We start from the raw sequence: 24,392 nt of genomic DNA, 5'->3' as shown, positions 1-24,392 counted from the left end.
AAATTTAAGCAATAATAAATAGGGCCTCATTAAAAATCAGAAATTCTCTTCTTGAGAAGACACTACTAAAAAAGTGAAAAGGTAATTCAAACAGCATGAGATACTAGTTCCAGTTTATCTGTGTAAAATAGGACTGTTATCAGAATTCAGTTTATTTTAGATAGTGTGGTAATTTTCAAGATTTGTATTATAGACGTGTATAACTATGTGTTGAAAGGATATTTGTTTTAATTTGGCTGATTTTTAAAAATCAAGGTAAAATGAGTGGCACGTATACCCATAGCTTTTAAGTAAACTAATTCTTAGACTTTGGAAATTATTAATATAAATTCTGTAATTTTCCTAAAATCCAGAATATTGTTTATAATTTGAAAATACAAAGAATACATTCATATTTAAACTTTTTAAATTTAGTTTGTATTTGTTAAATTAACTAAAATACTAAATTCAATTATTACCTAAATACTACTAAATTCTCCATGAAGTCTAAAGAGCCAAAAATTCATATGGATAAATTTTTTAGTGTAAAATTTAACCCTATACATAATGTCTTTAAAACATACTAGGGTCCTATAAGATGAAGTTAGTTTTAAATTTAAAAAAAAGTTAAAATTGTAGTAAAATTTAAAAATTTTAGAATGTAGCCTAGTAATGCTGAGAACCTGATATAATGTCACTTAATTATTAAAAAGGGCTGTGTGTGTATGTATATAATTGTAAACATTATATATACAATTGTCATTAAAGGTCTTATAAAATTTTGGTTCCAACATGTTGGAACTTATTTTTTATTATATCATGCCTGGGCTCTATCTTTTCATCTTAGTAAATCCTAATTTATTTAGAATTAAATATTTATCATATACGGTTCATTGTGATTTCAAACTTTATTGACTTTCTCTTTGGAATTTAAATTGGCTTTGATATCCTCCAGATTAATTTAGAAGACTGATTTTTATTCATTTCTCCTATGTTCCCAATTTTGGAAAATTGGTAAAAAGACTTCTGTGACAGCTGTATCCTGCGACGTTTTTATTTGGTTACTGTGGAATTCACACTGTCAATTTTAATGAATCCCACCCAATTACAGTGGTGTGCATATCTTTCATGAGCCCATAATCAATATAATCAATTACATTTTCCCATAATTGCATAGCTATAATTTTATCTCCGGACGTCGGAGGATTGATGCATTTTTTAATATGTTGCAGGATTGCGAGAAGCTGGAGAATAATTTTGATGACATCAAGCACACGACTCTGGGTGAGCGAGGAGCCCTCCGAGAAGCAATGAGGTAAGTCTGGGTCGCCATGGCAACAGCCACAGATGTGGGAAAGAAAAAGTCCTTCATTATTGGGGGAACAAATGAGTTCATCGCCACCATTCAGCTCTGCTCTCTAAGGTATTAATTTGTCAGCGGAGAGACTTCCCTGGAGGCTGTACTTTGGTTTTGAAGCTGCATAAATGTTAAGCCTCAGTGCACAGTAAAAAATGTAAATGTTTAATTTGTTACTTAAAATGCTTAAGGGGTGTCTTGTTTTATATTTATACTAAACCGCGTGATTGAATGGAAATAGTGTTCATCTCCATCCTGCCTGTTTGTGAAAATGTAAACAGTACAGGGGTAGTTTCACGGAGCAGTCTTTCCTCCTAATTAATATTTAATTAAAAAGGAGGTACTTAAAATTTCATATCGTATTGGGTTTTGTAGGATTATCTCATGGCGTTTTAAAACAGATTTGCATTTTCACACTATTAGGGAGCCTATAGATGAACTTTTTCCCAAAGACAGTGAGTTTATAACGAGCCTGGTGTTTTTGCTTTTTACATTTTAACATCACTGCTTGTGAATATTTCTTTGAACGCCTCCCCTCACTCGCTGCCTTTTTAGTAACTTTTAGGAAGCAGTCTTTAAATCCATCTGATTGGTGTGAAGGAAGACTTTTTACTAGACATTAAAAATGTGTGAGGTGTAAAACACGGCCTCCAACAACAACCCACGATACTCACTTGAAAGGCGTGAGCGGAGCCTCCGAGGCCGTAATTTCGCTGTCATTGTACAGAAAGGCCGTATTTACCTTTATCTGGCCTGGGGAACTACAATTGATTTTTAAAATAGATCTTCTCCCATTAATGCTCATTTTCTTTTTGGGGTCTTAACTCAAGGCCACACAGAATTTAAAACAGGAGAAAGGGTCGACCTCGGAGGTTTCTTGGAAGGGGAGTCGGGGACAGTTTTGTTATTGCCAGTGCTCGGCTACCATATACTTTAGTTTAGAAGCTGATTTCATTTAGCGGCCTCCCTTTCACCAGGCAAGCAGCAGGGGAAAGTAATTAAATTTAATCGAAGCTGCCCTCATTTTGAAGCCACTTCTATTTAAAACCACAGGGGGAGGTAATTAAATTTAATGGAAACAGTAGCTTCTACACAAAGATACATGGTACTTCTGCATAGATGATTATGATGTCACGGAAAGAGGAATAATATATTACTAGTGCGGAGAAATTACCAGCTGGAGCAAAGGAGCCTGTTTTATTGTTAATGTCTTTACTGATAAAAGAAAAGAGAGGGGGGGAAGAACCCCGAGCACACAATGGAGAATTGGTATCCACATGCAACGCAATTAGATGTTCTCAGGAAGTTAAAGGTACTGAAAACAGTCGTAAATTAAACATAAGGTGCACAAAATATTGTGGAAAGGTCAGTGCAGAACTTATGAATGAGCCTGTTTTTCGTTACAGTCCACCCCCTCCCCAAAACGACCGCCCTTGTCAGCCCATCCCTGGCACGCCCATTATAATAATTGGGACCCATTAAGCGCGCACCGACGTTTATTCAGGGGACTACAGTGATTTTCCGTACTTCTGGTATCCATCCAGTGGAAAAGCCAGAGACAGGCAGGAAGACAAAGGAGGAAAGAACCGAAGGCCAAAACCACAGCAAGGACGGTGAAGGGGGAGCCGCGGGAGGGGGAGAGGCCCGTCCGCAGGGACGGCCGCCTAATTAGTGCAGGAAACTTGTCATCAGGAACAACGCCGGGTGAATTGTGGGGGAACCGGGTGCGAAGAAGAGACGACCGCCGTCGGCCGAGTTCGGTGACAGTTGCCGCTCTAGCAAACACCCGGATTTCTGCTTCCCAGAAAGTAGAGCTGAACCGATGGGAAAAGCACTGTCACCTGGCGGGAGTCGCCTGTGGGGCGCGGGGCGTGGCGAGTACGCGGGCGCGGGCACCTCCACCAGCGTTCATTACACGCCGGAGCTGCTCTGTTTACACCGTTTGCTTACATCACACACACACGTGCTCTTGGTGATGTTTAGACTCGATAAACACAATCAAATAATTTAGTGGCTAAAAGCATTGAACAGTGTAGTGAACTGGGCCTGGAGCTTTGTTTGTTTTTGTTGGTTGCCTTTAGAAAATGCAGCAGGAGCTCTTTATTTTATTTTTTGTTAATATTCACCTGGGGATTTTTTTCCCATTGATTTTTTGAGAGTGGAAGGGAGGGAGAGAGGGAGAGAGAGAAACATCGATTGGTTGCCTCCAGCACGTGCCCTACAGGTTCCTGGGAATGAACCTCCAGCCCAGGAACCTGCCCTTGACCGGGACTCAAACCCGAGACCCTTGGGTCCGCAGGCCGATGCTCTAACCACTGGGCCACACCAGCCAGGGCGGGAGCTCAGTGTTTTACATGTGGGATTCTGGAAACATGTCAACAAAAAAGCTATAATGCCAAGTGACTGACAGAATAATAGGAGCGTGTCGGAGGGAGAGAAATCCATTATCCTCTCCCCTGCGATCAGCTGTCGCCGCCCAGGAGGGGTGGCGTCCGGGTCAGGCCCCACCGTGGAGGGAGAACTGCGACCGGGCTCGGGGAGGTGGCCAGGTTTGCAGGTGGAGGGGACGGCATGGGGCAGAGCTCGGAGGCAGGCAGGTGCCAGGCAGATTCCAGGAACAGCACGTGGCCTGAGATGGAGCCCACTCTCTCAAGGTTTTTGAAGATGTTTTTCTGCAAAACTCACAGAGGCAGAGATTCTCCGTCAGTAGCACCTGTACTTATTTGCCAAGGGTCCCTGGGTGGAAACGGAATAGTCCCAGGTTGGCAGGGGTGATGGGAGCCACTCAGCGCCTCGGGGGGCCAGGGTGCAGTGGGGACAGGCATGAGTCATTTGCCAAAAACCTCAGTCAGCACAGGGGCCGGTCCCAGGAGGCGGCTGGACATGCGTTTACTGTGGCCCGAAGGCCCGTGACCTAATCTCAGTGAGTCACAAGCCTGATTTAACCTGTGCTGCTCTGTTTAAAAGCTTTTCAAGTTGTCTCCTGCTTTTAGAGTAAAGTCTCATTTATTCACGTGTGCAGTTAGATGACAGATCCCACGAGGGCAGGAGGAGGGCTATTCTCCCCTCTTGTGCTCTTGGCCTTACCATAGTATCAGCACATAGTAGGTGCTCAGTCACTGTTTGTCGAATTATTTGATAAATGTGCCCATAGGGGGTGGGCAAGGGGAGGTTCACAGTTGTTCGTTTGGAAAAAGATGCAGGTGGTGACTATCACAGGAGCTTTGTTAACTCAAAACCACGTCACAGCGCGACTGTGACCCTCTGGCCCAGCCCTGCCCGCGTCACCCACAGTCTCCTCAGAAAGCAGAAGAAGAGATGCATCTGTCACATCGGGATGGACGTGAAAACCGCAGTGAACACTGATGACTCGATGGGGAGGAGGCACAGTGCTGTTCTTGTCCACAGGCGTGACTTAAATCTCAAAGCTGGAGAGGCTCCAACAGGGCACCCTCGGGGTTAACCGGGGAGCCCAGTCCTGTGGCCAGGTCCCCAGCAAAATGGGAGCCGGGGGCTTTCCTGCGCAGCGCCTACGCCGGGCCCGGTGGTCATGGGCGAGGGGCCTACGCAGGCCCCACGAGGCCGCTGCGGTTTCATAAAGTGCCCGGATCTTCCAGGACACGTCGAACTCCTCGGTAAATGGTACAAGAGGCCGTCGTTTCGCTGTTGGGAAAAAAGAAGAAATGGCTTCATCGCGCCCCTGGCGCCGCTCGGGAATTTCAGGGACGGGACGGAGCTAAAGGGGACAGCCCGAGTCCAGTCGACGGTGGGAGGGTGTGGCTTTGGGGTCTGATGAGGGAAGAGATGAGCTAAAACGCAGCTGAGGAAATCACGGAGCTTTGGCCGTATTCAAGAAGTTCACGTATGAACGAAGCTCACGAAAGTAACGAGAGTGTGCTGGGTTGTGCGTGTGTCCGACAGGCTCAGGAGGGTGGGTCAGCGGGTAACTGGGAAAGTGATTAACCCTGGAAAGTGTTCAGCTAACAGCAAAAGATAGACGAAGGAGGTGAGAAACAGACGCAAGCCCTGAGTTTTGGCCACTGGTGCTGCTGCAGCTCCGCGGGGGAGGCGGGCGCGGGCCGGTGGGGTGGGCAGGACGGAGCCCCGGCCTCGGCTCTCGGGGGGCGGGCGGGACGGAGCCCCGGCCTCGGCTCTCGGGGGGCGGGCGGGACGGAGCCCCGGCCTCGGCTCTCGGGGGGCGGGCGGGACGGAGCCCCGGCCTGGGCTCTCGGGGGGCGGGCGGGATGGGGCCCCGGCCGCGGCTCTCGGGGGGCGGGCGGGACGGAGCCCCGGCCTCGGCTCCGGGCGCAGGAGGCCTGGGGCCGCTGCGGCGGGGGGACGGCGGTTCCAGCCCCCTCGCGGAGCCCCGGGCGGCATCCTTTCCGCAGGAACTGAACGGCCCGAAACGTGATGCAGACGACATGGGAACGGCGGCCGCTCTGAGTCTGCTGCTCAGGCTGGAGACTATAATGGGGAGCGAACTAGTAGGACCTAGTTGTCGGCTGTTGAAGAAAAAAATATGGAAATGAAGATTTTATACGTGGAATGTGTATATATATAAATATACACACACATATATATATAACTGTACACTGGCATAATCAATTCTGTCTGGATATTACAGTGATCTTCTAATATGATGTCTTTAGTGACGTAGGAATCTCCTGTTCTAATGTTCAGTGGAAAATGCCATGAAAAAACTGCTGGTAGAACGTGACGTCCGCTGAGCGTGAGTGGGTAGGAGACGGGCGGGAGCGAGGCCGGCCCAGCGGCTGTCACATCGGGTGAAGGGGTTACGGATTCTCTCTTCAGGCCTGTAATTCTCTGTTCTCCTAAATTCCCTATACCGGGAGCATTTTATGAATGATTAGAAAATCAATGAAGTAAGAGGTGGAAAAAATGGAAAGAAATTACATGAATAGTAGGATAAGTGGCAAAAATCAGACACGAGACTCCAGCTGTGATTTTAGCTAAATCTATTTTTAATCTTCGTTTTTTTTTTTTTATAATATAGGATTAAAAGAACTTACATGAAGAGTAGGGATAACTTAGGAGGGAATGCTTTGTATTTTATGTAATATTAATAAAATGAAGATAGAGAGTTTTAGAATGTTTGTATACATTATTTTTTTAATGATGTATAGTACTTATTTTTATTTTTTAAAACTGTTTTTATTGGTTTTTAGGGAGAGGGAGAGAGAGAAACATTGATGTGAGAGAAGCATAGATCTGCCTCCTGCGCGGCCCCTCCTGGGGACCCGGCCCACAACCCCGCCTGTGCCCTGACAGGCATGTGCACAGGGCGATGCCCAACCCACTGAGCCACACCGGCCGGGGCTGTTGTGCTTATTTTAAAGACTTTGCCCGAGTCGTACGGAACGGAGTGCCCTGGAAATCCTCGGCGTCCTCCGAGGGTGTAGAGTGGCACAGGGATATTTCTTGTCTGAGTTCATTGTAGTTCCACAGCTGTGTGGAAATATTGTTCAGGATTTATGAAAATTCTGACATAAGAGAAAAGATTTTTCAGGGCAGGAAAGGAATGCATCATCTCGAGCTTAAATCTCTGACTACAGTATAATAACAGTGGATTTAGAGGTAAAATCCTCAGCTTCTTTTCATCATATTTTCTCTTATCTTCGCCAACTCAGCCCTGTTACTGTGCCAAAGTGATTTGATTTTTGTATTACGATATTTTGCACCTGCCTTAGCCCTTGTAATAAATTCTGCACGCCAAGGGGGAAGCGGGGCCGTTTCTCAGCGTTGCGTCTCCCCCCTTTTCAGCTCCGGAGGCAGTCGTGGGCCGTCCGTGACGGGGCTGAGAGACTGGAAGGTCTTTGAAGGGAGTAACTTGAGAAAAGGGGGGGTTTCCAATTCTGGAAAATAAAGGTACATAGAGACGATAGCGCATTAAGGGGAAAAAAAAAAGTAAACACGTTCATGGCAAAGCTTTTTGGCAGTAATAATACACGAAAACATAGGTTGGTTAGATTTGCGGACACACCTCCATGCGGAGAGTATAAATTGCATTTCGGAGCCCGGGCATCGCCGGCCAGGGGTCGGGACAGTCCCCGCGGGGCCACCTGCATTCGGTCGGTCGGCTGTTGGTTTAGACCATCAGCTGGGCCTTGAGCCGGGGCCCAGCCTCCCTCCCCTTGGCCGTCCCGGGTCAGGAGTGCGGCCACTAGATGGCGACGGCCAGTCGCCCAGGTGGCTCCCGGCCCTTTCGCCTGGCGTGGGTCGCGGTGGCGACTCTGGGCGCCCCCAGCGCGGAGTCCAACGGCAGAGCAGGGCCCTGCGCGCTCGGAGGCCCTGCCGAGAGGCACGGCGCGTGCTGGATGGCGAGTCCACCGCTGACAGTCGCAGGAGGAGCAGGTGCCTAGGACCCCTAAGGCTGGGGTCTCCGGAGCGATGCAGGGACGTTGAAAGGATGCGTGTTTTCGGCTTTCCCCGTCCAGACGCAGTGGCCTAAAGGCGACATCTCTCGCTCCTCCGCTCCGCTGATCTGCGGGGCGCCTGGACGGTTGCGTCCGACCGTCTCGGGCTGTGTCACGCCTGGTGCCTCGACACGGGTTCGGCTTTGATTGTGCTGGTGACCCCGCCTCGCACCCCTGCTGGGCCCAGCGGCTGAGCTACGGCACCGACGCTTCTTAAACTGGAGCTTTCCATGAACTGGAGTGAAAACCGTCTCTGGGAGTCACTGTGTCACCCGATGAAGACTCGAAGACACGGATGTTATTGCTGTCCTGCTTAATCCTGTGCCCGTGGACGACTTCGCCTGCATGCATGTGTCGTACGTGTGTTTGTATGTGCACATGTGTATTGATCTCTCCCTCCCCCTCTACCTCCATCCAAACCTGCCCCTTCCGGTCAAGGAAATCTTGCAGGTGACAGCAGCACTTGGAACGTGGGGACCCCTCTGCTTTTCAGAACGTCCGTTAGGGTTACAAGGATTTATGTCCAAGGGACTCAATGAAATTGTTTCCCAATAATGAAAAATCGGCGTGGGAAGGAGGCCGCCTAAGTATTTACGACCGAATTAAACAAGTAGCTGGAAGACAAATACGAGGCTGTGAGAAAGTCTGAAGCGACGTTGGAGAAAAATATAAAATCGATAAACCGAGAAAGTATTAACGAAAGGCTTCCCGCGAAATCAGCAGGTTGTTTAATAGTATGGAGAGTAAATACAATGTTTTAAAAATCCCGAGTATGTTATCTAATAACACCAATGATCATCGAGGACTTACCATTCGCAATGTATTCTTTGTTTTAAATCAAAAACATACGTTACTTTTCATAACGGCAAACGCCTGTGGGTCCGTCTGGTCTGTAAAGGACAGGAGTGGTTTTCCCGGTGCCGCTGGATTTAAAAGCGACGCGTTGGCTTCCTGTTTTGATCACGTCTTGATCCGGCCGTAATCGTCTCTCTCCGACTTTCCTTCCCTGGTGGATCAATAGGAGCCTCTTGAGAGCGCCCGCCCCCGACCCGCGGGCTACAGGGCCCCCCTCTTGTTCTCGCTCTTCCTCCAGGCCCCGGGCGCGGGTCAGGCCACCGCCCGGTCGTCGGGCAGCCGGCGGGGCTCCCTGGGCCTCCGGGAGACCCAAGGACAAAGCAGACCCTGCGCTTTCTGGACAAGGATGGTGCGACTATTCTAATAAACGCCTTAGGACGCGGCTTGGAAGGTGCAGCTCCGGCGTTAGCAAAATGATGAATTTCATAAAAACACGTGCCATTGATTTAATTTGAATTTATGTTTTGTGTAATTAGCTTTATGTAATTGGTGTAGTGTAAGTATGTATGGACACAGCTTACACACACGTACACAGTGTGCACACGCACTCATTCACACGCACTCACGCTCACACACGCACTCACAGAGATCCGTGTCCTCTGTGTGCCACCTGCCTTAGGAAGGTCACTTCCATTTTCTTCAGGGGACAGTGAGGCAGAATTTGACACTGAGTGTCAGATGTGCCAAAGAAAAATTAATTTTTCCACCACGTGTTGGGAACAGGAGGTAAGTCTCATATTAATTCTCACCTAACGTTTAACAAAACCAAATATACGCTCAGCACGAACACCTCCGGGTTATTTATGGATTTGGGAGCAATTGGCGTCGATGACTTTGGAACTATGTTCATCTGCAATCTTTTTCCCTACTTTGGGCTTTATTTCCACCTGAATGTGAGAAGTATTGATTACGTGCTTATCAATTACAAATCTGGTGAAGCAGCAGCACAGATGGAGTCCGGCGGGGGCTCGTTCAGCTGTGTATCTGTAAAATGCACAGTCATATTCCGTATCCTGAGCCCGTTCGCTGCCCTTGGTGCCTCGTCTGTGCCAGAAAATGTTCCTTTAACAGCAGCACTGGAAGAAAAGGAGAGTCCCACGAATAAGTGCCATTTGATGACAACCTGATACATTTAGAAAGATAAAGCCAGAACGGAAAATGTGTATTGTTGGCACCCAGGGTGTTTCCATTTAAAACAACAACATCAATGGCAGTGAGCCAAGGTAAACAAATGTATTTTCCCTTTAATGGCAAAAGATTGTGTATTAAAGACGAGAGAGTAAGGCGCAGGGCTTTTGTCTCACTACCAGAGGAAAACGCGGCGCCGAGTCTACCCGAGGAGCCTGTCGCTTTAGATACAGACTTTGAATGAGCAGCTAATAGCGAAAATTATTTAGGAGATAAAAATTGGTACTGTGAGGATTAGCTTTAATTTTAAGTATCCATAATTGAAGTGCCACATTATGATTTTAATGTTATGATAATCTTGTTAACAAGCTGTTGTGTATATACGATCATATTTTAATGTAGTTGCAAAGCTTAAGTAAATCATAAAGTAAATTGCTTTTTGAATCGGGCTTTTACAAGTGGAAAATTAGCGGTTTACATGTTTTGAATGCGTATTTTGTAATTATATCTGGCACTTTCTACAACTTAAGAAGAGTCATGGATTAGGTTTATGGATAGAGCATCCTTGTGCGTGAGACCCTTGGCGTTTCTGGTGATCGCTCGTTCTGATTTGGGCTCCATTTCACATATACTATCAGGTACTAGGTGATTGTGTTTTTTTCTGTAACAGTCTCCTCTTCTGGAAGCTGTATATTGCAGTTTAGATATTGCTCATTTCTCCTACATTAGCACATTACAGTTAACAAAAAATTAATGTATTTTCTTACCCAGTATTTATATAGGTGATTATGATGTAAACCACATGTCATCCATTGGGAGTGTTTGTGTTATTTTGGGGAAAACGTGCCCCATACCGTTGGTAAAGGTAGCTAATAAGTTAATGTATTTCCTCTGAATTTGGTGCTTCCGTGGATAGGGCGCGGTCATGTGAGAACTGAAAGCAGAAGTGAGCCAGCATTTTAGGTAAAAGTCCGGAGAGGAATTATTTTCAGCTTTCTGGGCCTTCAGGTCTCTGTTGCAGTTGCTCAGTTGCGTTGATGTGGCTGCGTCCTAATAAAGTTTTATTTAGAGACACAGGTGGCCGGCTGGATCTGTCCCAGGGTCGTAGGTTACTGACCCCTGGTTAGGAGCATATTATCTTAAATCAAAATACATTTCAAGAAGTTTTTGGTACACATATTACAAACTTGTGATTGTCTCTGGTAGATTAATAGTAAAAATATAAATATATTTTATAAATAGAAAGCTCTTCTGATTTTATTAGTAAACGTGGCTATAGGACATTTACTGAGTTGTTCCTTGAAATTGAGTAAGTTACGTTTCCCAGATCACAGGCAGGAGCAATAATTAAATCCCCTACTAACTGTGAAATCACCAGTATGCTACCAACACAAGATACTGGTACCAGTGCCACTAAGTCAGGTGGGGCCCCGGTGTTATATTTACAGTTCATAGCGAACGTGTGGACTGATGGCTGAAGAACCTCCGTGTTATGAAACAGTGTGTGATGTTCCTCTTCAGTTTGACTCTAGTTTATCAGTGTACCCATGAAAACACAGCTCCGGGAGAATTTAATTTATCAGTTATTTTTATAATGAAGAGTCGCGACATCTATTAAAGTACATACAGGATATCTCACGTTGATTGGAAAACGTTGAGCGTGATGTGCCCTCTGGTCCATTATTTTAACTCCGTCGTAAAGTTTTGTACCCATGGGACTAAGGAATTGCCTCCATGTCATAAATTTGAAATTCAATCAATATTTATTTTATAAATCAGGGCATTATGAATAATTTTTTCTCTAGTCCACAAAGAAGTTTTCTTAGGATTAAATGAGATAGCAGACGGGATAGATAGCCTGAGCGTTTTTAAAAAATGCTCTTAATGCTTGTAGTTCAGTCTTCCTAAGGCCTTCCAAGGAGCCTAGGAAATTTTGTTTAATTTAGTACATTTCCTCACTTTTAGCCCTATGGAGCTCACCCATTTTAAGAGCCATTACTTTGGCTGGTAGGTAGAAGAAATAACAGTAGTCATTTTATGTAGAGATCTTCTGGAACATCAACTTCCATCAAGGTTTTATGGAAATGGGTGTTTGTCGTTGGGTCACAGACGTAATACTTTTAGTGGATGCCTGAGCCGTGTTTACAAACCAATTATCTTGCCAGTATCTTTCCCTATCTTTCAGGAGAGTTTAGAGGAACCTTCCCCCCCCCCCCCCAGATGGGGAAGAAAAATGATTTACAATCAGGTTGAATTACTTACTGGTGTCCTATTTGTCATCGTCATATTTTTCCTTCATATTTCATTTCTTCCTTCGCTCCCTTAGATGTTGTTTATAATTTCAAACTCTGTGAGGGGATATTGCTCCAGACATTTCTCACCCAGAGGTAGGAACTGGGTTGAAATTTAAACAGTTTGGATGAAAAGGCCATTTGGGGAAATCAGACTTTTTAATAGTGAAACAAGGAGAAGACATTTTTTCACTGTAGAGAAAAAATTACTAGTTTTGATACATAATTATATTTAAATTATTGCAGATGAATAAAATGTATTATGTAATTCAGAAAGCATTGGGCAGCCGGTTGGAGCCAGTCACTACCATTAACTGAAGGCTGGGGATGGTTCCTTGAGTTGGGTCATTCTGTGAAAATGAAAGTGTGTTGTTATTTGGTATTAATACAAGACCTGTCTTGCAATTTATTTTTATTCAGGATTATTCTGCTCATTTGAAATTGTTAGAGAATCAATTTTTTTCCAGTAATCCAATCAAAATACTTGCCTGTTTTTAAGGGTCATGACAAATATTTTTGTTACACACATTTCTATGGATGATATAATTATTGTAGAAAGAGATCTTGACTATATTAATAGTAATAACTACTATTTGCAACCTATAACCTTATGACCAAACTCGTATTTTCTAGACATGTTTAAATTACGACATGCCTCAGATTATTTATTCTTTCATCTGTTTATATATAACAAGTACATTTAAAATACGATTATACATAAGAATAGTATATTTGAACTGATTGTCAAACAGCCTACCTAGTGCCACAGATAAATCTCCTTACGCTGTTTTATATTTTATGTCTCATAAGCATGTAACATGGCAGATTCATTGGAACCGACCAAATCCAGGCTCTTGCGCTATTAAGATGCTCAGTTTTTAAAATGCATTTTAGAAAAAAAACACACCTTTGTTGTTTGACTACATAAATATCAAATGTACATGGCAAAGCCTGTGCCTTACACACACATGCAGAAAGCCACCCTTCACTGGGGCGTAACCCCAGGAGGGTATTTAGAGTCACCCTCCAGCTTTCTCGTTGGTGCCGCAGGAGCGGTTGTAGTGACCGTGTATGTTACTAAACACAAAAGCAGGCGGCCCTGTCTCTGCTCTGGGTCACTCAGTTCGGCCCAACCTGGGGCCTGGCCAGCAGGGCGCAGAAGGCCGGTGGCCGGGCGCCTGGGTGGCACCGTGAGCACCCTCAGCCCCTGCTTTCAAAGCACGGTGCCTGGGCTGGGTGTCCTGGGACCAGGGCCTTTTTATAGAGTGTTTAGATGGAAGCCAGAGATTCACACAACACTGCGTAAGTCACTAGCGTGCATTTGTCCATTGTAAAATCACGAGAAGCCGGAAACAAACCAGCGGTGAGCAGCAGCCGGACCGAAAAGCTGGGGAGAGTCCGGGGGAGTTGCCCAGGCGGCAGAGGGGCCCCGGAAAGGGGCGCGTCCATGTGCTGCTGTTTAAACCTTTCGTTTATACGTACTGATTTTGATTTTGATGAATATTCTTGAAATATATGTTTATGAAGTTTTTATTTATGGTTTTATAAAATATATTTTTATTTTCTTCAGAGAGAGAAGAAGGGAGGAGGGAGGAGGGAGAGAAGTTGATGTGGGAGTGAGCGTGGGCAGCTGCCTCCTGCACGCCCCACCCAGGGCGGGTGCCCAGCGCCAGAGCCGCGCCCGCCAGGCCTGCGTGCCACCCTCTCCAATTCCAGGCCCATCGTCAGGGCTTCCCTGAGGTTCGAATGTTCTTTAGGAACCTCAGACTCAACTGCTCAGAACCAGCACTTGCCCGTTGTCCCTGTCGGTGGGTCCCCGGCACTCCCAGGTTCTCCCTCAGGCTCAGCCACTAGGACTGACGACCATTTTTTGTAAGCTCCTTAACGCCTATGAGCTTTCCTTTTCAGAACATTTTTTTTTTTCCAATTTATATTTCATTGACATGAATAGGAATAGAGCTAGGGTATTTGTCTTAACAAAATATTTTATCAAGTGTCAAAACAGTATTCATATTTTCTTCAAAGCCAAACTAGGTTACCACACAATTAAGTGAAATAATTCGCTCCTTTGATAAGAATTAGTTATTAATTGGTCAAGTTGAACAGGGACAATTAAGTGTAACTTGGTCCTGACAATTCAGTTCAATGCTCAAAAGTGTGGGTTTACAAATCCTAGGAGACAACGCTAAATTAGTTTTAATTGAGCTTTTTAATATGACCACTTAAGCACTTACCTTTCGAAAGTGCCTGTTTCCAGGACGAGAGTCTGCCACGTGTTATCTTCCCGCGTCTTTAATCCCCCCGTCCCCTGGGGGAGCTGGGCGCTGCGGGTGCCCACCCGGTGAACGCCTCAGGTGACACACCCCTGCGTCGGGGTAGATGTCACTGAGATTCTCTGGGGATAGATAAAGGCGAAGAGACGTTGTCTCGTGTGTCTAATTAAAGTTTTAAGAACTAAATGCATTTATTTTTCTTAATGAATTTGTCTAACGTGTTAAAGTCGAGGCAGCCTTACCAGCCCTGGGTTTTAGGGCCTCGCACCGTAGGTTGTAATTTAGAGACGATGTTGACTTCCCTTCTGTCTCTTGTCACTGTCATAGTCACAAGGGTGCCTGCTCCTCAGGAAACTTTGTGTGGGTTTTGTGCGGAATAAAATCTTTCGGTATCACTGTAATCTTATTCTTACTTAGTACATGCTGATAATACTTAAAGAACAGGTGTCATTTATATAAAACTCCAAATTAGACGCTTTATCCCATTACCTATGTTCTCTCTATCCTCAAAGATGCCGCCCTTAAATGAGAATTAGGGTTAAGAGAAATAACATTTAACATGCTAACAAACTTGTTTTTTTCCTAAATTGAATGCGATAAGGCTTTTCATTACTCACTAGAAATGAAATCTCTTTGCTATTAAGCACAATTGTTCATAAAGCGACTCCAGCTTAAAAACCGTTTAAATGAATTCTATTACTTTAGTGACAAAATAACTTCCTTAAAAGTTGTTTTTACTTTAAAGACAGTCTTAACATGTAAAATCCAGAGAGAGAGACAGGGCGAGTGAAGCATTTTCTGAAGATCCCTTTTTAAATAAAAATATTTTTATTGATTTGTAGAGAGACAGGGAGAGGGAGAGAGAGAGAAACATCAATGATGAGAGTCACTGATCGGCTGCCTCCTGCACACCCGCTGCTGGGGATCAAGCCCACAACCCGGGCCTGTGCCCTGGCCGGGAATTGAACCGTGATCTCCTGTTTCATGGGTCGATGCTCAACCGCTGAGCCACACTGGCTGGGCTGTTCATTTTTTTTTTAATTCAGAGAAGACACATTTTTCAGAACGCTTCCCAACTCCCTATTTCTGTGTAGTCCCATTCCACCGATATTCGGAAGTAAGTGTGACCATATTTCCATTGTCAGAAATCATATTTAATCATGTTATTAGGAACTAAGGCCGTCACAAGGAGCTCTGAAGTACCTTTTTGATGAAAGTCTTTGAAAATTTTTGCCCTACTATTTCTATCCTGAGTATGAAATAATAATTCAGAAGTCCTTACATTGTATGTAAAGGGAGATCATGAAAACAACAAGACTGTGAGAGTAACTCGGTGATATATTATAGAGCAGAGTACTTCCTGTGGGGTAGTCCAATTACAAAGTAGTAAAACAGGAACGAAACACAATGGAGTGGCTTTTTCGATCTGTCTCAGGAAGTTTAGCACAGCAGGGGGGTGGCTTTCCTCCTGGCTGGGGAGCCAGACCTGCAGTTCTGAGCATAATTGCAAATGGAAGTTGTGAGAGAGACATCATATCTAAGCTAATAACCTGAGCCATACAAATGAGATAATTATACAGCATTTAATATATTTAATTTGCTTTTATTGTGATCATTTCATACTTTTGGTTTGAGAAAATAATGTGTGTGTTGGAAAAGATTAATGAACTTGGGTATTGAAGACATGCAAGAACCAAACTTTGAATCATTTAAATGCTGTTTGTTTGTTTGTGACTGTTTCTTGATGAGACAGTTCCATTTAGTTGGAGGGAAAAAATGGTACTGGTGGTGTAAATTTAACAACCACCACCATGACAAAAAAAAAATGATGTAGGGTTCACTAGAACGTTTGAAAAATAACCTGAAAGCATTTCAGAGCCACACCTGGACTGTAGCATGAGAGGAAAAATATGTTCATTATATGGATTTATAGAAATTTAGAACATATATATATATATATTTATATATTTATATTAATAGCAAGAGGTCTAGGTTTCAGCCAAGGCAAGAAGGTCCAGTAGGAAAGCCCAGACATCTCCACTGATAGAGTAAGAGCCCAGAGTCAGGGTCCCCAGCTGCGAGTCTTGGGAACGTATAGCTGGAGCCTCGGTAACACAAACATCTGAGGAGTATGCCTGGGACGCCCAAAGGACAATGACCTTTTTGAAGCCGGACAACAGATGGGTCCAGGCCTGTCACTACTTGAACCAACGAAGCAGAGACAGGGTTGGGTCATAGATGCGCGTTTATTCCAGTGTTGCCCGCAGTGTGGGAGAGCAGGGTGCCATCCACGAAAATCTTTTCTCCTGCCCCCCCCCCCCCCATAGGCCAGCTGCTTATATCGGGTAGAAGGACAACGATTTCGTGGGAAAGTAGGAATTACAAGCATGGGGAGGAGGCGAGGCCGTGCTAAGCAGGTGGCAGGCAGTGTGGGCTGCGGGTCACGAAGGGCAGGCACCTCCGGGGTTCCCGTGTCGGGAGCCAGGCTGCTGATCTGCCCGTGATGATAAAGGAGGCAGGGACTGCAGGCCGAGGTTAACCCCGCGTCCCGGACGCGCAGCTCTCAGCCGGGCTGGAGTGTGCTTTCTCTAGTCGGGACAAAGCCATCGTGGTTCACAGAGCACGATTAGTATTTCCTGTAACTACAGCTGAAATCACGGTTAACCGTGTGATTCATATTTCTGCTCCTGACACTTCGAGTAGTAGGACTTGCTCCTGCCGCGGGGGCTCCTTGGGCTTCCTTCCGAGAGTCCGGCCTGGAGCAGGGCCGGCCGCGCCCCGGCCTGCGGACCTGCACCGCGGTCCTGGGGGCAGGTGCACCGCATGGTCCTGGGGGCAGGTGCGCCGCAGGGTCCTGGGGGCAGGTGCGCCACGGTCCTGGGGGCAGGTGCGCCGCGGTCCTGGGGGCAGGTGCGCCTCGGTCCTGGGGGCAGGTGCGCCTCGGTCCTGGGGGCAGGTGCGCCTCGGTCCTGGCGGCAGGTGCGCCTCGGTCCTGGGGGCAGGTGCGCCTCGGTCCTGGGGGCAGGTGCGCCTCGGTCCTGGCGGCAGGTGCGCCTCGGTCCTGGGGGCAGGTGCGCCGCGGTCCTGGGGGCAGGTGCGCCTCGGTCCTGGGGGCAGGTGCGCCGCGGTCCTGGGGGCAGGTGCGCCTCGGTCCTGGGGGCAGGTGCGCCGCAGGGTCCTGGTGGCAGGTGCGCCGCGGTCCTGGGGGCAGGTGCGCCGCGGTCCTGGCGGCAGGTGCACTGCGCCGTCCGCAGAAGGCGTTCAGGCGGCAACTTCCTGTGCTGCCCCTGACATCTTGGCAGCTCTGATTCAGGCAGGAGAAAGATCTGTCTTAATTAAGGCTTCTGTTCATATGTTCATAATTAAATAGTTTCAAAACCTCAAAGAATTCACAAAGTGCCAACTGTCAGGACCGTGCTGTATCCAAGTACAGCTCTGTCCGGACGGCGTTCCCCGGCGAGTGTGGGGGACGTGCGCCCGCCCGGCCCGCGCTCCCTCTGCCCCGCCCGGCTGCTTCCTCCGTCTGCTTCACCTCTTTTCCCACCTGGCATCGTGCCCTTTACAGAGTAAAGGCTCAGGTGACCTACTGATGTATTTTAATCCGATTTATTTTGTTATTTATTATTTAAATCCTGCTTCTTTTGTTAACGGGATTTATGGGGGTGACATTGGTCGATACAATTACGTAGGTTCCCGAGGTACAGTCCTAGAACCCCTCATCTGTGTATGTCTTGTGTGTTCACACCCGAGTCCAGCCTCCTTCCATCACCATTTACCTCCGCTTTACCCTCTCCTACCCCCCCCACCTCCTTTCCCTCTGGCATTCACCACACTGTTTTCTGTATCTGGTTTTTGTTTTTTGTTTTTTTATTAATCCCTTTGCCTTTTCCATCCAGCTCTGCGGCCCCCTGCCCTCTGACAGCTGTCAGTCTGTTGTATCTGCGAGTCTGCTTGCTTCTAAAATATATTAAAACAGGATCTGTTTGCACGAAGATAGGACACTACTAGTCAAATAATAAATAATAATATCGCTTATAGGGAAGTAAATAAGGAGTGAGATATTTTAAAAAGCATGCTAGGCGGCGTTAAAGGGCAAAGCGAGACGGTTAGTGTTTTCCAGGAGGCGCTGGAGTTCCTCGGGCACGTGAACTTCCCAGCTGACTTGGTGACTGACCAGCCCTTGCGTTGATTTTAGAGGGAGAGGGAGAGGGAGAGGGAGAGGGAGAGGGGGACGCCGATGTGGGAGAGCAAGGTCCCTCGGCTGGCTCCTGCTCACCCCCTGCCGGGATGGAGCCCACAGCCCGGCGTGTGCGCTGCCCGGGATCCAGCTGGAGGCCTTTGGGTGCCTGAGATGGTGCCCAGCCCCCCGAGCCACACCGGCCGGGGCGCGATGTCTCATGCTGTGTGGTTAGGTGCCTCCATTTCCGCGCGTGCTCCCTCCGTTTCCTGCCGAAAAAGTAGAAACGTAAGCTTTTTCCTTTTGGCCAAATGTCCGGCTGCTCCCTCCGTGACTCCGAAGGCAGGAGCCGTGCGTGTCTCCGACCTGCCTTCTCCGGCGGATTTCCTTAAGCAAGATTGTTCTTAACAACGTTCTTGGCGTCTTTACTTATACCTCAGGGTTCCTAGCTCCCCGCGCACGCGAGGTTTCCTCTGAAGCGGGTATGGGGGTGCACACAGGCCCCCGTCCAGCTCCTGAGGGCACAGTAATAATTTCAGGGGAGGAAAGCGGAAAAAGAGCGAGATAAACGGATCACATTTTCCTATTTCCCCCTTGCACTTTCTTTTTTTAAGGTAAGGAGGCCCCGTTGCTAAATGTAGGCTGGCCATTTGCTCATTCCTGGCTGTTCACTGGAGCTGTAAATGGACAGAGAATGGACCGTGAGCGCGGAGCACTCTGCGCGCCCGCGGCTCTTCCGGGGCCAGCGCCGTGCCCCGTGTCTAGATGGCAGCTTCCCCCGCAGCCAGCCTGCGCCCTGTGACTGCCAGACGCTCCTTCTCGGGGCAGCACAGTACTGTTACCAGGGGAACAGCTTATGGCCAACGCGGACAGTCGTGCCGCCGATTAATTTCAGCTATCAGGGCGTAGGGTGGTGGCAGTAACTGGGCGACTGCGGAGCCACCGCTGTTTCCATGGAGTTTCAGTGAAACTGCTGCTTCTGTGCTAGCGAAGTGCTTGGCTCAACCGCTGGGCGGGACTTGGGCTCTCTCCTCGGTTCCTCTGCCTCCCCCTCCCTCCCTCCCTCCCTCCCTCCCTCCCTCCCTCCCTCCCTCCCTCCCTCCCTCCCTCCCTCCCTCCTTCCTTCCCTCCCTCCCTCCCTCCCCCCTCCCTCCCTCCCTCCCTCCCTCCCTCCCTCCCTCCTTCCTTCCTTCCTTCCCTCCCTCCCTCCCTCCCTCCCTCCCTCCCTCCTTCCTTCCCTCCCTCCCTCCCTCCCCCCTCCCTCCCTCCCTCCCTCCCTCCCTCCCTCCCTTCCTCCCTGCCCTTCAGTACCTCCCCCCTCCATTCGTTCAAATCCCCCTGACGCCTTTTCCTCGGAACAGTTTAGGGTGATTTTCATCTTGGCGTTAAGAGGGTGTTACAGTGAATTGGGGTGAAGGCTTATTTAAGTCGTGTCCATAATTAGAATGTTTGCTTACATCAAAAATATATAAGGACCAGAAACAGATTTTTCTGGTATATCGAGAGAATGTATTCAGTTTGCAAATCGTGTGGAATGAGCAATTGCGGCCTTATTTTCATAAAAATTAAATCTGTGTGCAGCATAGAGGGAACCATTTAATGTGATTAAAAACACCCCCCCCCCCAAAAAATGATAACTCACCACCCTTAAGTAGCTGTCTGTTCACTCTCCCGTAGACTTTCTTTTTCTCCCAAGAAAGGGAGTTTCGAAGGGTGACAAGGTCCATGCCTGCGGCCCGCTGGCTCGAGGGTGACCGTGACGCAGCTGCTGGACGGGGCCCGGCTGCCCGGCTCGCTTCTGCGCCGGCCGGACGCAGACTCCACTCCTGTAGCAGCGTCCAGCTCTGCTGTCCACGCAACAGTTGCGAAAGCGCGTAGTAGTGTCCAGCCTGGTAGAGGTTTCAGTTTTGTAAAAGATGGTCTCCCTCCCAAACCATAAAATGAATCCAGTTGTCCTGACCTGGGGAGTGAGTGTGATTACCCCTCGGGGGGCATTTGGCGAAGTGGGGAGGTGTTTTTGGTTGTCACGGGGATGGCCGGGTGCTTTTGGCATTTAGAAGGGGGGGGGGGTCAGAGATATCAGACGTCCCACAGAAAGAAAGAATGTCCCTCGCCGAATGGGAGTGGTGCCTCTTGAGAAACTGTGGATACGGCTGATCCGTTACAGTCGGTATTTATTTATAGTGTGAATCAAACTCTTATTTAGACATACTTTGGGTGAACCACCTGCCTGTTTCCTGACTGGCCTCTACATATTAATAAAGAAGCTATAAGCTCAATAGAGCCACTTATCTATTTACAAAATATATCAGAATAATTTAATATAGAACTGCAGACATATTTCTCAATTGCAGTTTATGCTAAAGCCAAGAAGGACATGTTGCCACGTGATAATTGTGGATGACCTTCTGTCGTGCCTATAAATGTGATCAAATTATCTATTGATTTTTCCCCCCTAATTGAATGTTTTGAACTCAAAAGAATGTCCTCTGTTGTAATCCCAGTTTTTCCAATATAAGTGACCCCGCATGGCCTCACATTTGAGGAATTCTAAAGTAAAGAGATGTACAGGGAGTAACAAGTAATATCCAAGTGACAGGCGAACACGGCAGACAACCCCACTGCTTTCTTTCCCAGCGTGTGCTATTACCCACATCTTGCAGAAGAATGGAATGTATTCCAGCAATTTCTGTGAAACAAATGTCAAAAACAGAAGAGAGCTATGCAAAGCACATCTTTGCAGAATATTCTGTGCCCTGCGTGCAAACACTGTATTTTTGCTGGCGATGCACAGGTTCTGCAGAAAATCCATCCTCTCCGGGCCCCCTCCTGCAGAATCCCTTCGGGCCCTGTAGCATCCTTTCGGCTGTCTTTAAGAAAGGACTTGCGGAGACTAAAATGCTAGTATCACCGCTCTCCCTTCTTATGCAACAGGAGTGTCCTCTCCAGCATCGAGTGTATCGCCTTTGAAACGGAATTTATTGGGGGCAACATTGGTTAATAAACGTCTGTCGTAGTCGTTGGAGTGTCGCATGACCTGTCAAGTCTCCTTCCGTCGCATGCACCCCTCTCCCCTCTTCTCCCTGCCCCCCCCCTCTGGTGTCACCGTGATTCCGGCAGCAGTTTTTCTGTTGAGGAAGAATGTCATTCTGCACTCAGCTGTGCCTGTGAGGGCGTCTCTTCGGGGCCCAGACTAGCTTTGGCTCCGTCCCTTCTCTCCGTCGGCAGGTGGGGTTCGCTCTTAGGAATGACGTGTGAGCAGCATGTGCTTCCCTGGCGACGGTGGGGGGGCAGATGAAGGGAGGAAGGCAGGTGCTCCCTCCGGTCACTGTGGGTCCTCAGCAGCCGTCCCGTCCCTTCTCCCAGGTGCCCGGCCCTCCTCCTGTAGCCCTCGGGCGATGCCCCTGTGGCCCGTCTCTGCTCTGCGACTTGGTTTTCCCCCTCGCAGTCCGGAAGGCCTCCCTCCACTACGTTAGAGAACCTGCCACCTCTCAGTCTATGAGAGATTTGACCACGGTACATAAATTAGTCATTTTACGTTCAAGTTTGCGTGCTAATGACTAGCCGAGGCCAGCCACCTGGCCAGGGCCTAACCCTGTGTTTAAAATTACCGAAGCTTTACTCAACGGAGCTGCTGTTGGGTCAGAATTTCCCCTAAGACTTTAGCTTTCTTTCTCTCCTTTTTTTTTTTTTTTTAAAATTGAGGACATCTTAAAATTTGCAGATGGATCATTATTTTTGTATCTTAGACTTGCAGTCTTTGCCAAGAATCCAAGAGTTGTGCTTTAGAGGGTTTGTTGCTTTGCGCCTCAGGGTAGTCGAATCTTCTAAACAGCCTCCTTTCTTCTCACGTACGTCAGACTGGCAGGGGACCCGGCCATGGGCGGCTGTCCCTGTTCCAGGTGACGCTGGAGAAACACAGGTGGGCGGTTCCAGCCCGCAGCGATGACGCGGCCTCCGGAACTCCCCTTTCACAGTGTTTCTACTTCGATCTGTTTCACCGTTTGGGGTGCAAGTCTCGCTTACGCCATTTCACTGTAGACCTAGAGGCCGTCGGGGCTTGTAAGTTATGAATGGAGGTATTTCCCTGCCTGTAGGACATGGGAACCTGTGTCACAGTGACCTGTGTGTTTTCTTCCAGAATTTCGGGGTTATTGGTGTGCATCTGTAACTTGAAGTCTTTCATAGTATTTTCTGTAGTTGGACAGAATGTTCGTTTCCCTCATTACTTCTGCGTGGAGACCAGAAGGCGGCATCTGTATTTTAAGGACTGCTCTTCATGTACAGTGACCAGTGTATTTTTTCCCCAGAGCCAGGGAAATACAGCATAAAACGTGATGCCGTGATCAAGTAGCCTGACGTTAGGAAGCTCCATGCAAACCAAAGAGAGAAGGATTCACATTTCCCCCCTCAGCAGTGTGCTAGCATTAGCTGTTTGGTGCCACCCAAATTCTTGCAGGTAGATGCTGTATTTTAACAAATTTTTGCCTTTGCCGTTTTTGCTATTTTTAAATCAAACAGAATAAGCGATAGCTGCTTGTTGCCGAGAGTGTAAATGAACTCCTTGGCCTCGCCGCGTGTAAATTAATAGCAGTCCTGAGAAATCACACTCTTCAGGTGTGGGCTACGGTGTCTGTTCTGCGTTTCACTCAGGGGGGCCAGTTAGACCCCTGGCCCCCAGCCGCCCGCCGGTGGGAGGCCCGGCCTGCGGAGCGCATTGCCGGGTGGGAGGGCGGGTATTTAAGGGACGTTCCCTTGTTATAAAATAAGACAACCTCTGACAGATGGTGGTTTTCGATGAGAACATCGCAGTAACTCAAAGTGGACCAGGCACATTCTTTCTTTATGTTTTATTTAAAAACAGCTCATCTACAAGGGCCAGGTCTTTGTGTTGGAATGAAGGCCGATCACAGCCGTGTACGTTTCTCACGCATCGCCCTGTGTCTTGTCATCTGTATGTTAAGAGAAGGAACGGGTTTCCTTACAGATATCCTTCAGTGTGGTTTTTTAAGGCACCAACCATCACGTTGATAGGTTTGGTAAAGTAAAGGTTACTAATAAACATGAAAAGAGAAGGGGGCGCTTTCTTAAGAATTTCTTTTGTTTTTTTTGTTGTTTTTTTAGAGAAATATGGTTTCAATGCCATCCATGTTTTATGATTGTCTTAAGTTGAGTATTTGGGGGGAAATGTGGAGGGTTTTTTTGGTGAGTTTTTGTTTTTAATTTGGTTGAGGCGTATGGTCGACCTCAGACGTCCAGTGCGAGTTGGGGACATGGTGTTTCGGTCGGGAAGCGGCGGCCCGTGGGAAAGGCCATCTCCCCCTCTCTCCGGCCTACAAGCCCGCTCATAAGCGGGAGGCGCCTGGTGCCGCGACGCCCGCTCGGACCAGGCTCCCTGCCGTTCAGGGAGCCGCCGTGAGGCCGCGGGGCCGAGAGGCCGCCGACGGGCGGGCGTCCGTGCCTGGGACAAAGCCTCGGGTCGCAGATGCGGGTGTGAGCAGCCGGGCGGTTCCGTTTGCAAAATGCTGTGAAACACACACTCAGGTTGACTGAGGTGCGTCGCGGGAAACGGCTCCGCGGCCTCCCGTGACCGCGGTGCGTCCTGGCCGCGGTGCGTTTTCAGGAAGATCACTTTTGTACTTTCTCACGTCCGGGGAAAGCCTTTTAAAACATGGCGAATGTTATCAGAGTGACCAACGAAATATGCATATTCATCAAACTAAATATTTAACGGGCTTCATGGTGTTTGAAGCTCGTTGGGAAGGCGAGTGTGTTTTTATTGTGCTCCTGTGTTTTTTCCTCCCTTTTTTCCTGCAAATTAAAGTCTGAGTTAGCGTCCATTCTCATTTAACGATTTCACTAAAGAACACGATATAAATCTAATTCCCATTCATCAAC

The 24,392-nt window shown here is 47.6% G+C and overlaps 1 protein-coding gene across 1 annotated transcript in view; it reads left to right on the top strand.

The window, feature by feature from the left end:
* The window catches only part of DPYD (dihydropyrimidine dehydrogenase), a 319,890-nt gene that overhangs the window by 47,590 nt on the left and 247,908 nt on the right, over nt 1-24,392 (top strand). Inside the window, exon 3 of the mRNA XM_087827593.1 lies at nt 1,212-1,294. Coding sequence (XP_087683719.1) covers nt 1,212-1,294 — 83 coding nt within the window. The remainder of the gene's footprint in view (nt 1-1,211; nt 1,295-24,392) is intronic.

This window comes from Miniopterus natalensis, chromosome 19, assembly GCF_054644295.1.
Source record: "Miniopterus natalensis isolate mMinNat1 chromosome 19, mMinNat1.hap1, whole genome shotgun sequence".
In the NCBI taxonomy this organism is placed as follows: domain Eukaryota; kingdom Metazoa; phylum Chordata; class Mammalia; order Chiroptera; family Miniopteridae; genus Miniopterus; species Miniopterus natalensis.
Note: the sequence above shows the minus strand (reverse complement) of the source record. Positions and strands in the feature narration are given on the sequence as shown.